The sequence below is a fragment of the Rana temporaria genome, chromosome 5, assembly GCF_905171775.1.
Source record: "Rana temporaria chromosome 5, aRanTem1.1, whole genome shotgun sequence".
NCBI classification, from domain to species: domain Eukaryota; kingdom Metazoa; phylum Chordata; class Amphibia; order Anura; family Ranidae; genus Rana; species Rana temporaria.
The window spans coordinates 390,431,931-390,446,969 of record NC_053493.1 but is presented as its reverse complement, the minus strand read 5'-3'; the positions used below and the strand labels follow the sequence as shown (position 1 = coordinate 390,446,969).

At 42.7% G+C, this 15,039-nt stretch overlaps 1 protein-coding gene across 1 annotated transcript in view; it reads left to right on the top strand.

Moving 5' to 3' along the window:
- The window catches only part of COL14A1 (collagen type XIV alpha 1 chain), a 292,376-nt gene that overhangs the window by 202,538 nt on the left and 74,799 nt on the right, over positions 1–15,039 (top strand). The window contains 3 exon segments of the mRNA XM_040354914.1: positions 9,747–9,893; positions 10,004–10,072; positions 11,693–11,832. Coding sequence (XP_040210848.1) covers positions 9,747–9,893; positions 10,004–10,072; positions 11,693–11,832 — 356 coding nt within the window.

The window sequence follows — 15,039 nt, the reverse complement described above, 5'->3', positions numbered from 1 at the left end:
GCGTAAACACTACGCGGGGCGTGTCCGCGTCGTCGCCGCGACGATGACGCGGCGATGACGCGGCGACGTGGGCGGGCCTGCCATTTAAAGGCTTCCACGCATGCGTCGAAGTCATTCGACGCATGCGAGGGACGGCGGGCGCTCGGACATGTACGGTAGGTCTGTACTGACGACCGTACATGTCCGAGCGGGCAGGATTCCAGCGGACGGTTTTAAAACACGTCCAGGAATATTTGCCCGCTGGGAAAAGGCCCGGCGGGCAAATGTTTGCTGGAATTCGGCCCGCTCGCGCCTACACACGACCGAACATGTATGCTGAAACTGGCCCGCGGACCAGTTTCAGCATACATGTTTGGTCGTGTGTATGGGGCCTAAGGGTAAAACAAATCTAAATGTCCAAGGACAATTTTGCAACTTTGACATGTGTTGGTAAAACCGTACATATCATCACAACTACTTTGTGCATCCAGGTGGATTCTACCTTGTTTTTTCAGGACAAATTGGGCTTTCATTTGATGGAAAATGGTAATGGATATCTCCTGAATTTGTTATTATCAAAAGGAAAACTGGAAACAATTTTTTTTAATTTAGCTGTATATTTATTGGTACTACTATAAACTTCCACCAAAGAACAACCCTAATTAAATTATTCTGCTCCTGATGATACCAGCGATACCACATACTGTATGTGTACGTTAGTTATTGTATGTACCCGTAGTACAGCCCAAAAACAATATTGCGCATTTTGTTTTTTTGTTTTTATCCTACCTAAAACACACTAATACTAATTAAAAAAAAACTGTCCAAAAAATTACTGACCTTAACCCTTGACCCTGACCTTGACCCAAACACTAACCCTGGCACTGACCTAGATAAAATCTTGATCTATGTACTTTTTTGTATTTTATTATTATTATTATTTCTTTTTACACACAATTTTTTTTTCTCTGCAAGAAAAGAGAAAGATACGATGCATCTCTCTCCTCTATTTGCACAGAAAGTAAACACGGGACGGGCTTCACAGTGACTGATTATTATTATTATACAGGATTTATATAGCGCCAACAGTTTGCACAGCTCTTTACAACATCAGGGAAGACAGTACAGTTACAATACAATTCAATACAGGAGGGATCAGAGGGCCCTGCTTGTTAGAGCTTACAATCTAGAAGGGAGGGTCAAGTGGAACAAAGGGTAGTAGATGTGGGGTGATCAGATGAACAAAATTAAAATACAGTTGTTAGATGTGGGTAGGATAGGCTTCTCTGAAGAGAAGGGTTTTCAGGGATCCTCTAAAAGCTAATAGAGAAGGAGATATACGTAAAGATTGGGGTAAGGAGTTCCACTGATCACTGTGATAGCCAATGGGTGAGTTCTGGATCCTGATTGTTAGTACGGGGCCCAGGGCTCACGGTGAGGTTCCAGTCTCTGTGCTGGGAGATACGCAAATATGCGGCCCCACAGAAAAAAGGCCAGTCCAGTCAGGCCACATATTTGTGTTACATTGGCATGAAGGGGTTACAACAGGTCTTCGCTGACTTAAACAAAATGGTGGCCATCTGCACACAGACACCGACTCACTGTTGCATAAATGTGACTGAGACAGATAAATAATGAATTCAGCTACTGTTATCCACCTGTAGAGAACTTAGAGGTGTTTCGCCCTTTTCGGGGCTTAATCATAGAGTTTTCACAGTGAAGCCATTTGTCCTCACATTTCACACCAGAAACACTAAATTCCTTATCCATGCTAATTCAGCCTCCCTTGCTTCTCCACCCAGTAGTGACTCAAAAACCTTCCAACCTTCTAATCTCTAATGTACCCATGGAAAAATAGATCTAGGATGATCTTACTGCTGGGAGGAGGGCAGTGGATGTTGAGCTGCTAAGTTGAGCTGGGAGAGGGGGCGATATAAGCTAAAATGTGGAGCCCTTGCTGGGAGGGGATGGCAGGGGGAGCCAAGTTACTGCCGGGAGGTCATCACAATGAGCTAAACTGCCAAGTCACTACTGGGACAAGGAGCTCAGTTGCTAAGTCATAGATGACAGAAAAAATCATTGCTGGCAGGGGTAACTGTTCCTGTGATATCTCAAAAATGTAAACGTTACTTACATTTTCTGTATTAGATACAATGGTCACTAGAAACAATAGAGTGGATGAATTTCCCCAGCAAGGACACAGAAAGAAGTAAATTCCACAGGTGTACTAACCATTTAATCTTCTATCCAAAAAGTAAAAACAAGCTTTGGCCCTAAAATACACTAATATGTTTTGTCTGGTTCTCATAACAAGGGAATAAAATACCTCCACGAGTTAAAACAATCACAACAGTAAAGAAAAAAAGAGTAAAAAGTATTAAATCAAAGTCGTTCTGCGGGATTACTTTCCAATTGCTGACTAATTCTGCGGGATTACTTTCCAATTGTTTACGAGAAAAAAAAAGAACGTAATTTAAATCAGAAAATATTTGGGCTTCTAAATGGGGCATGACAGTCCTGGAAAATTAATTTTCTTTCGCTATAGACAAAATATTTTAGCTGCTGATGTGTCTGCAGAGATCAGTCCTTCCAAGTCGTACAGATGTTCGTTGTATTTTTGTGATAGATTTTCACTATGCTTGTGGCTCTGGCTTCTGCTTTGTGCGCTGGATTAATAAGTAAATGCATATTAAATACACAATGGGCATTAAAAAAGGAATACTAATAATAATACATTGCAAATCACTGTAGATATTCGCAATAACACGAACACATAAAATTATACAATTTAATACCCTGGGAGATATCTCTTGAATCTCAGCTTTACCTACTGTAAGTGCCAAAACAAATGCAAAGTCAAATAATGGGGACCTATTTTCCTTATAAATCTGAGCAAGGGCCCCCTCATTGTTGCCCTGTGGAAGGGATACAAATGACTGCAGGAAAATCACATCTTTGAAGTTTCCAAACAACACAAGCAGGTGGTGGGTCAATTAAATCATGAATGCCTAGCAACGCTGAGATATCAGTTTTGTGTGGAGTTGACCTTAAAAGTGTAATGTTTTGTAATTAAAGTGAATTTGTCAGAAAAACAAAGCCCAAAGAGGTGGACTCTGGAAAGAGAAAGGGATAGTAGGGGAGCATGGGGAAAGGAACAAAGGGAGTTCTACCAGGAGAACCTGTTTTCTTTTTTTCTATGCAAGGATAAAGGAAAGATTTGCGCAAAGATGTACAGGTATTAAGACTAGAAGATAAAAATGCATTTGGTGCAGGTGAAAAGAGTAAGGGGAGAGCATTGAGTAAGGAAGTGTTTGTGGGTTGGTTGCCCCCAAGGTATGCACCAGAAAAATAAAAGAGGCAGGAAAGCCATTATAAAGTAGTAAGTAGACAGTATTACATGTTAAATAGATTGTTTAAGGAAGATTTAAAAGTATCAACATACATTTGGCAAAGTTGAACGTAACCAAGCTAACCTCTTCTATGGTAGAAATGAGTAAATAATGAACCCTGCGCTATAGTAATGTAAAATATATTAAGAAAGCTGCTCCCCTAAAGTGGTGTGAAAACAACTTTAGCAATGTGGGGGGTGTATAGTAATAAGGTTGCGCTAAATATAGGTGATAAATAAATTCCAAATTCTAGCGTGAAACAATATGTTAACTAAAAGGTCAACAATACAATAGTGCAAGTGCTTAAATGATAACAACATAAAAAAATAAGTGCAAACAGGTCCAAAAAATGCAGCAATGGTCACTAAGTGGAGCTTTAGTACAGTTGGTGGCCTAAGGTCTGTACTGGTACCTGGATGGGACTGGCCAGGAATGGACTCCAACAGAAGAAATTACCATAGATGAAATGCCAAATCCGGAAGTAGCTGAACGTGACCAGGAACGCCTCGACGTACGTTTCATCTATTGATGTCGTCAGGAAGCTTCCTGGTCACATGATGGGTATCGTATAACCCTGAGTCAGATGTGACTCACTTGCACAAGTAAGCGGCCATTTGGCTTTAGTTTTTAATCTGTTTTATAATAAATCGCGGAACTTCACTATGGCCGGTAATTTCTTCTGTTGGAGTTCATTCCTAGCCAGTCCCATCCAGGTACCAGTACAGACCTTAGGCCACCAACTGTACTAAAGCTCCACCTGATCCTTTTTTTAAACCGAAGGGTCACTTACCTCTACCTCTCACTGGGTGTCGCCAGTTTGATATCTGTTCCGTGGTGATGGTGTCTACTCTTAATTTAACCATTTGATGCATGGACTTACCAATTGCTTATCACTTAGTGATCATTGCTGCAGTTTTTGGACCTGTTTGCACTTATTTTTTTATGTTGTTATCATTTAAGCACTTGCACTTGAAATCAATATTGTATTGTTGACCTTCTAGTTAGCATATTGTTTCACACTAGAATTTGGAATTTATTTACCACCTATTATTAGCGACCCCTTATTACTATACACCCCCACTCTACTAGGGTAGACACAAGCTTCCAAGTGCACTTGTGAAGCATACCCCAGTCTCCATGCAGGAAGAGGTTGGTCGCTCTCCATGCCTTGGGAATCCCAGCCCTGGGTCCTTAAGGGGGCAAAGGAAGGGGGGGGGTGTTGAGTGCTCAAGTGGCAGAAACGCCCATTGTGGCATATGCAACTGTTTTGGTATAGGTTTGGAGTTGTCATATTTAAAATAGGTCTTGGACCTGATGTCTCTATGATGACTGCCATTCCTAAACAGTAGTAGCATACACATAACCAACAATGAATGTCTCTATCACTTGAGCAGTCGACAGGCTTTTTCTTCTCTACAAACAAATTGGGGAAGGAAACTGCCAACAGTGCAAGTGCATGTTAAGGACTACAAGAGAACCTGTTACTTTACGCTGTAAGCACAATATGCAAGTCTGTGCAAAGGTAGGAGGGGTATAACTCAACACAACCAATCAGCAAGGTTGGAAGGTAAACATGCATTTGGTTAGTAAGGACAGCACCATGAATCGTCCTTATTTTAGGTCATAATTTAATTATGACCTAGATATAATAAATAAATAAAATAATTTTCTAATCAAGCACAGATTGGAATGAAAGTGTCTGTATTGGCTTCTGAAATGGGAAAGGAAGCACAGAGCAGGGTGACACAGTCTCTCAGGGTGCTCTGCAAAACTCTGGTTTAGAAATTAAAAGGTCACCCCAAAGGTTAAGAATCTAGAATGTAGTTTATTCAAAGTATTAATGAGGTAAAATACACACACACTAGTTAATTCATCAGTTACTGTATCTCTGGATTCCCAGATTGTTAACCCCACATTCTGTTAAAGGCCGGATGAAACGGGTGATGTCAGCCCTAGAAACATGTTGGCTGCTAAACCTCATTAATACTTAAAATAAACGTAATTCTGGATTCTTACCTTTTGATGTGGCACTTCAATCTCCAAGTCAGACTTTTGCTTATACAACCCTGGGTTGTGTATACTGCAGCATACTGTGATAGCCTCTCGGTTTGCAGAAGCTGCCTATCTGTCAGATGCCCCACAAGGTTACGTCACATAACGGTTACATAATTTTGAACACAACAAGGCTATAACTTCCAGTGCCATCTACCTACCCCCCCAGAGCCAGGTCATTTGCATCCCATAGCTCACATAATCAAAGAGATAAGCTGGGGAGCAGAGATTATGGCCCGGATTTACAAAGCACTTGCACCGACGTATCTCGAGATACGCCGCGTAAGTGCAAATATGCGCCGTCGTATCTGTGCGCCGTGCCCACAAAACTAAGATACGCCTGAAAATAGGAGTCATCTGACCGACGTAACTTGCCTACGCCGGTGTAAAGTGGGCGCATATTTATGCTGGACGTATTTGGCGCTCCCATTCATTTTCTATTCACATATGCAAACAAGGGAGATACGCCGATTCACAAATGTACGTCCGTCCGACACGTAAAGTCATACGTCCAGCGTAAAGTTATGCCCCATAAAGGAGGTGTAACTCAGCAGCATCCATGCAAAGGGCTGCACCAGGGAACACAAGCCGACATATTTTACATAGGACGTGAATATGACTAGGCGTAGGTTACGTTAACGCCGTAGGCAGTGATCCGACGTATCTTAGGCAGTTGTTCCGACGGGATTGTGAGCATGCGCACTGAGATGTGCCCACGGGTCGGCGCATGCGCCGTTCATTATACGTATCTGTCTGACACTCAGCCCATCATTTGCATGGGGTCACGCCTCATTTTCATGGCTCACGCCCACTTCCACCTATGCCGGCTTACGCCTGAGAAACCCAACGCAGATTTGGAAGCACTGGCTTTGTGAATTCAGTGCTTGCCTCTCTGCGCTGTGTCGGCGTAGCGTAAAGGAGATACGCTACGGCAGCATAAATATGCGCCAGTGTCTGTGAATCCGGGCCTATGTGTTCCCAGTTGGGAGGATACCCAAGCTTATCTCTACTACCCAGGTAAAGGAAGTGTGTTATTTTCAGAAATACCAGGTGAAAATAAAGTAGAAAAAGACCAAAAGCCAAAAAACAAATGCAGCCACCCCAACTATTGACCAGTATGAACACTTAAACTTTTATTTTTGTGTTTATTTGTCTTTAAAGACATTTTGCTCTTAAGTGAGAATGTCAAACCCCCCTATATTTGCCCCTAAGTTGCTGACAATAAGTGTCTGGTCTATTTTCCACAAAGCTGAGCTGCTCCAAGGTTCAGAAGGCATATTATGAGGTTCAAAGGAAGACAAGCAGCATTGGAGAGTGCCAAGTTGGCCTTGGTGCAATTTGGCTGCTCTTTGAGGCAGGTTGATGTGTGCTATAAGTAGGGCAAGAGGGACCCCTTTACTTTATATTTAGTAGGAAATTAAGAGAGAAGACCTGCAGCCAGGCACAGTGGGGGATAGAGGGAGCCAGTGACACCATCTCATTCTATGGGAAAGGTGGCTGTTATGGGTGAAGCCACAACAGAATTTTAAAAGATACCCAAGCCAACAGGGTTCTTGATTTCCATGTGTATGGGAACCTTTAGAGCACAAGTTGACAAGTACTAAAAGCTTTCATTGCATCATAGAGAAAAAAGTTGGAACAAGGTCCAATATTATCATCTGGAGGTTATCTATATTCTCATTATGTAATTCTTCTGAGCTATGCTGGCTTGAAGCAAGATACATTTCCTTCTTATCTGGAAGCAATATGGTGCTCCATTATTCGCTTTCCCTGATGAAGAATATTTAAAAAGATGTTCTGTTTAAAGCTGAATGTTCTGGATTACTAGGGACTAAAGAGGAATTTAACTCAAAGGGGAAATTCTGTTCTTCCTCTTCCCACCCCGCTCCTCTGCTATATTTGGAGCATATTTTTGGTAGGAGGGAGCGGGTACCCAGTTTTGACCAGGTATGGACGGTGCTGGATCTCTGGACTGGTAAGTTTGTGTGTATTAAAAGTCATCAGCTAAAGTTTTTTGCAGAACTGACTGAAGACCTGCTTTAAGTCCAACAAGTTGTATGAAACGTAATATAACAAGGGCGTGCTTTAGAAATTGGAGTAGCAATTATAGAGGATGTCCCAGCAGATGGAAAAAGGGGAGTATCTACTTCTTAATGAAGGGTCTACAATGACCCAAAGTACAATCCACCAGGATATCTAGGGGAGAAGAGACCAATGCATATAAGCAGGGGCGGACTGACAACTCATGGGGCCCCCGGTAATAGGAGATTATGGGGCCCCCAGGCAATAGATTATGGGGCCACACAGACTAGTATACACACACACATACAGTATACATACACAGTATACACACACAGACACACAATATACACACACAGTATACACACATACAGTATACATACACAGTATACACACACAGACACACAATATACACACACAGTATACATACACACAGAATACACATACACACACTGAAAGGGTACTGGAGAGGCGGGGCAGCTATAATCCTGGGATTTTTTTTTAAAAACACAGATTTTTAGATACTGTCCCTGGTTTTACTGAGGCTGGCAACCCTGATGGGGCCCCCTAGAGCCCGAATGGTCAGTACACCCCTGCATATAAGTATAGTAGTTAGGGGGTGCAGTGTTAACCCCCACAGACTACTAGTAAACAGATAGGAAGAGGCTGTTTAACTGGTAGTTACCTGATGTTGTGCACTGTCAATACTTGCGCAGCCTGAGGGACAGCTTGAGCTGGACTGGCCCCACGTTTATACACGCCTCATATAGGCTGAAGTACATTTGTATATCTCCAAATATTATCAATCTGTAACCGCATCAATATTTTATCTGTGCATTTAATTTATATGTGTTAATATGGCTTTTTCATAAATTGTAATAGATAATATTATTATTAGATTAATGAAATTATAATTTGCATTTTAAATTAAAGTGGGGGTTCACCCGAAAAAAAAAAAATTAACATTAGATTGAGGCTAATTGTGGGAAGCAGAATCTGGTGTTTTTAAATCAATGCAGTACTTACCATTTTAGAGATAGATGTTCTCCATGGCTTCCGGGTATGATCTTCGAGACTGGGTGTTCCTATTCGATTGACAGCCTTCCGACGGTCGCATACAGCGCGTCACGAGTTGCCAAACGTCGGTGCAGCTCTATACGGCGCCTGCGCACCGACGTTCGGCTACTTTCGGGAACTCGTGATACGCTGTATGCGACCGTCGGAAGGCTGTCAATCAAATAGGAATGCCCAGTCCCGCAGCCCATACCCGGAAGCCGCGGAGAACATCTATCTCTAAAACGGTAAGTACTGCATTGATTTAAAAAAAAACACCCGATTCTGCTTCCCCACAATTAGCCTCAATCTAATGTTAAAAATTTATTTTTTGGGTGAACCTCCACTTTAAGCATTAGAGTCCCAGGAAAGGTTATTTTTTTACCTTTTTGCATGTAATGCACAATTCTAAAACCACCCCTCTGTCCATGGGGTTCAGTTCCTCCAAATCCTACAGAAGCTGTTCTCAACTTTTTTAACATGAAGGAGCCCTTGAAATAATGTTCTGGTCTCAGGGAACTCCTGCTAATAATTATTATTTTTACAGCTTACAGTAAACTAGCATGATGGTCATTAGGAAGAAGAATGCTCCTAAGGGTTTTCAGACAGGCTTTGTCTGATCCATGAACAGCTCCCCTGTTGAATCGGAGTAGAATTGACCCATTCAGTTTTCAGCCGCATTGACAACTATTGTGGAGCCTTGTTGGATCTATGGGTGGCCATCTGTCTGTATCCAGACCCGGAGATGAAAACAGCCTTGCGTCTTCACACATCAGGTTACCTCTGACCATCATATCAGCTAAAACAGAAAAGGATGCAGTCTTTTTCCATTTTTATCTCTCAGACCGTTTACATTTGTCTGCCTATAGATTTGTATGAATCTTCTGATCTTCATCATATCAGAAAGCTTGTGTGAAAGGACCATTACATTTGTGGGAAGAATCCCCCATTACAGTTCATTACAGAAATTGTTCATTGGTCAAGGAACCTCTAACAACTTCTGAATGAACCCTAGGGTTCCATGGGTCCGTTATTTGAGGTGGCAATCTGACTAACATTCTAGTATCCTTCTGAAGTTCCCAAATTTTGCCCAAATTTTTATGACAGGGATAGGCTGAGTAGTAGAGCTGTGTAATCTCAGGACTGGATAGACACACATACAACTCCTTTGGCTGGTAAAATAGCTTCCATATACAGTATGTATCTGGGTATATAGCTGATAGTCTAGCGTTCAACTTTAATATTTTATTGCAGATGGCTCCAAGCAAGAAGCTGTCCTGGCTAGTGGAACAGCTCGTCACTGTTTCTATGAACTTATGCCCAACTCCAGATACAGGATCACTCTCTATGCACAGATACAGGAGGCTGAAGGACCCGGTGTCAGCATTGTGGAAACAACACGTGAGTTTATGCCTGACGTCACACAGTGTGACACATGCTCTGGAAATTTTTTTTTTTTTTTTTTTTTTTAGTAAATACCTTCATTATTTATTTTTCTTTCATTTCCTCAGTGCCAGTTGCAACAGCAGCACCGACCAGACCTCCAACTCCTGCACCAACTATTCCTGCAGCCCGAGAAGGTAACAAACACCTACATTAGCAGCATTTGTTGCCAATTAGGGATCAGCAGAATGATTTTGGTAGATTGGTTTTAGGCAAAATTTACCTGAACTGGGAACTCTTGGCTTGGTTCACACTTACAGGTAAGACCATGCTCAGGCATATTCCTTCATGTCATTTGTAGGGCTTCCAATTAATTTCAGTGAGCTTCCCAACATGCGCTTCATCACACAAAAACGCAGGCACATTTGAAGATGCTTTGGGGTGCCATTACCAATTAATGGCACACATGTGCTTCTGCCAAATGGCAGTGCTTTCCTCTGTGTGTCAGTAAAGCACACGATTTTGTGCGGGTTCCCGACACACAAAAAGTTCTACGATAAAAGAAAACCTTCTGTGTACAGCAGCCCCCCTCAGCCTCCCTTATACTTATCTGAGCCCACCTCAGCGATGTTTCACGAGAGTCTCGGCTGTCCGGGACTCTCCCTCCACATTGGCTGATACAGCAGTGGGTCGTGAGCCAATAAGGAGAGAGAGGGGGCGGGGCAAAGCCACAACTAAATGGACGCACAGAGTAGCGTCTTGGCTTGGGTGCCCCCATAGCAATCTGCTTGCTGTGGGGGCAGGAGGGGAGGACCAGGAGTGTTGATGAGGGACCCCAGAAAAGGAGGATCTGGGCTGCTTTGTGCAAAACCACTCCACATAGCAGGTAAGTGTGACATATTTGTTATTTTTAAACAAAAAAAAACAGACTTTAATATCACTTTAATTCTGTTCATTTTACTGTTTAGGTGAAATGTGCTTGGGTGTATTTAGGGTAGCTTAGTTTATTTCATTAAGGGCTTGTTCACACCTGGTGTATTGTGTGTGTGTGTATATATATATATATATATATATATATATATATATATATATATGCCTCCTGGGAATTTGTGACCAAGAAGGGTTGGAGGTATATACCAAATTATTCCTTAGGGTTCTCTATTTTGGAGATAGGAAACCCATAGCTAGGAGGTTGTAAGTTGTGAATGCAGACATTCTTCTCTACTGTATGACGTTTAAGACCAGGGGGGCTCCCAAAAAGTTTCGGAAAGGTCTGGTTTAGGTGGGTTGACTCAAAATATACATTGGAGGAGGATGTGGTTAAGTGAAAGCTTAAGGGGTAAGGAGATGCTATTTTGTTATTGTTTTGTTTTTGATAGGCCTTGCCTGAGGGAGAAGGTATAGGTACTACACGCTGATATAAATGATGGGTTTTAGAGTGATATACTCTATATACCATTGCCCATGGTTTTAGGTATAACATTTGGATACCTGAGGGGGAGGGAGGTGGGAGCTATGGCCTTGACAGGGTTCAGGACCCTTGTGGGCGGCAAGGGATTTCTACTAATTTCCTCCTGGTGCTATCATTGGGGTCTACATGTTTGGTTGGTTTAAAAAAAAATAAAAAAACAAAAGCAGTTATTATTGGTTTACAGGTTTGGATTTGGGACTCTGGTTAGAGTCTTCTATAATTAGAAGTGCTCGTCCTCTTGACCGGATTACTGCAAATTTTATACATGCTACGTCAAAAAAAATTGCTCACATCTTTTGATAGTCATCAGAAATAATTAAGCTTGTCTGTGTTCTCCAAATGTTAGTGTGTAAGTCTGCCAGAGCAGACCTCGTATTCCTGGTGGATGGATCCTGGAGTATCGGAGATGACAACTTTCACAAAGTCACCCGCTTCCTGTACAACACAGCTGGAGCCATGGCTGACATCGGCCCTGAGGGGACACAGGTATGACCCAATTCAAAATTAAAGTGAAACCGTCAGCCATGTAAAATCTCTACATTCTTCACATGTCACTTATTTCATATAAGTATGCAGCTTTATTACACAGCCAAGAGTTGCCTTGGTAAAATCGACATTAACATACATTTTTTCATGCTAGGTGCATGTATGTAATGTGTATGTGTAAGAAGACTTCCAGGTATTTATTACCTCTTAGAGAGGTCACAGTACTTTCACTGACTAAGCACCATCTTTGTTCAAGCACCATCCAGGGCCAGCATCTACTTCCTGCTTTGACAGGGCCGATCCTAGGGTCACAGATGCCTGGGCAATGCTTTATCCTGGCCTGGGCCAACAAGGCCCAGGCATAGGGCAGCACTTTGCAGGGGGGCAGCATGGAAAAAGCCCCCGCCGGCTTGCGCTACTCTGTTAGTGTAGCACCAGTCTTATGGGGCGGACTGGGCAGAGATGCTAATTCATCTAGTGCCCTGTCCGCATTGCTTCCAGTATGCAGGCAAACGGCATTGCGCAACTGTGGTGGGGGGCGGTGCTTCTACTTTTGCCTGTCCTATAACCCTGGACCACAAACCTTCCTCACTGTGCTATGTATTTTCTATTGCGCCATTGGCATGGTTATAGCTTCTTAGTTCTCTCCATGAAATTATCAGAAATTTGTGCCTAAAGTAGAACTATATCCAAACTTAAAAAAAAAAAAAAAAAGGATTGCCTAGAGTAAGGGAAGGTTATAGCCCCGTCAGTTTATTTTTTTACTATCCCTGTCCCATTGCAGAGATTTCCCTTCACTTCCTACCCCATAGCCAAACAGGAAGTGAGAGGAAATCTATGCAAATTAAGGGACTCCCCCAGGCCCTCAGAACTAGTGTCCCCACTTGAAATTTTCAGGGCGGGTCTTAAACGGCAAGGGGTGTGTCCTTGACAGGAAGGGGTGGGTCATATTTAAATTAGGGGTGCATGAGTTTAGTCAGGCCTAGGGCAGCATAAAACCTAAATACACTACTGTACCTGGGTGCAGAAATATTTCTGGTGCCCCCACATGTGGGTGTGGTGATCGCACTAAACCCTCCCTTACAAATGTTTCTATAGCAACGAGTCCCGCTATAAGTCGCTGTTTACCGCCACTACGGTACTAATAAAAATTAATAATTAAAAGTCCCCCATAGTTTGTAGACGCTATAACTTTTGCGCAAACCAATTTATATATGCTTATTGTTGTCCTCCACTAGTTGGGAGGGGGGTAGTTGACACATCCTCAGCTCTGAGGGGTTCATACTGGGACTTACAGTCCCTCACTTTTGGGAGGGACACATCCCCAAAAAATGACAGGGAGGAGGTGGGTGGAGCCAAAATTCACTAGGCGCTGAGGAGGAAGAAGTTAAATCCTGCTTCGCTCTGAATACTGGGGCCTCACTCTTCTCCTTTTGATGTCACTTGTTGCTAGATGCCAGGCGATCCTAGCAACCAGTGTGGGCAGTAGAGGCCAGTGGGAAAACAAGAGGATCTCGGCCGGCTGGAACAAATACTGAAGCACTGTGTTACAGCCTTATTCCAAAATGAATTAAAAGTCATTATTTTCCTCAAAATTCTACAATGCCCCATAATGACAACGTGAAAAAAATTTGTTTAAAATCTTTCCAAATGTATTAAAAATAAAAAAATAAAAATTAATATGTACATAAGTATTCACAACCTTTGCCATTAAACTTAAAATTGAGCTCAGGTGCATCCTGTTAAAAAATGATCATCCTTGAAATGTTTCTACAACTTTTTGGAGTCTACCTGTGGTAAATTACGTTGATTGGACATGATTTGGAAAGGCACGCACCTGTCTATATATGGTCCAGTGCATGTCAGAGCACAAACCAAGCCACAAAGTCCAAGGAATTGTCTGTAGATCTCTGAGACAGGATTGAATCAAGGCACAGATCTGGGGAAGGGTACAGAAACATTTCTACAGCATTGAAGGTCCCAGTGGCCTCCATCATCAAAATGATGGAAGAAGTTTGGAAACACCAGGACTCTTCCTAGAGTGGGCTGCCTCACCAAATTGAGCAATCGGTGGAGAAGGGCCTTAGTCAGGGAGGTCACTAAGAACCCGATGGTCTCTCTAAAAGAGCTCCAGCGTTTCTCTGGGGAGAGAGGAGAACCTTCCAGAAGAATAACCATCTCTGCAGCACTACACCAATCAGGTCTGTATGATATAGTGGCCAGATGGAAGCCAATCCTCAGTAAAAGGCACATGACAGCCGGTCTGGAGTTTGCCAAAAGGCACCTGAAGTACTCTTAGAGAAACAAACACCTGGCACTGCTTATCACCTGGCCAATACCACCCCTACAGTGGTGGTGGCAGCATCATGCTCTGGGGATGTTTTTCAGCGGCAGTAACTGGGAGACTAGTCATGATCGAGGGAAAGATGAATGCAGCAATGTACAGAGACATCCTTGATGAAAACCTGCTCCAGAGCGCTTTGGACCTCAGACTGGGGTGAAGGTTAAACTTCTAACAAAACAATGACCCTAAGCACACAGCCAAGATAACAAAGGAGTGGCTACGGGACACCTCTGTGAATGTCCATGAGTGGACAAGCCAGAGCCGAGATGTGAACCCGATTGAACATCTCTGAAGAGATCTGAAAATGGCTGTGCACCGACCCTCCCCATCCAACCTGATGGTCCTGCAAAGAAGAATGGAAGAAACTGACCAAAAATAGGTGTGCCAAGCTTGTAGCATCATACACCAAAAGACTGTAATTGGTGACAAAGGTGCTTTAACAAAGTATTGAGCAAAGACTGTAACTATTTATGTACTTGGGATTCTTTTTGTTTTTTCAATTTTAATAAATTTGCAAAGATTTCAAAAAACTTCTTTCACATTGTCATTATGGGCTATTCTTTATAGAACTTTGAGGAAAATAATGAATGTAATCCATTTTGTAACAAGGCTGTAACATAACAAAATGTGGAAAAAGTGAAGCGCTGTGAATACTTTCTGGATGCATAGTATATCTGAAGTTCAGTCTAAGGCCTCGTACACACAGACGGACTGTCTGATGAAAACGGTCCGCCGGACCGTTTTCATCGGACAGTCCGCTGCCGGATTTCTGTCTGATGGTTGTACACACCATCAAACAGTAATCCGCGCGGACACGATACGCGGTGACGTGGCCGCGCCGTCGCCGCGACGATTACGTGGCG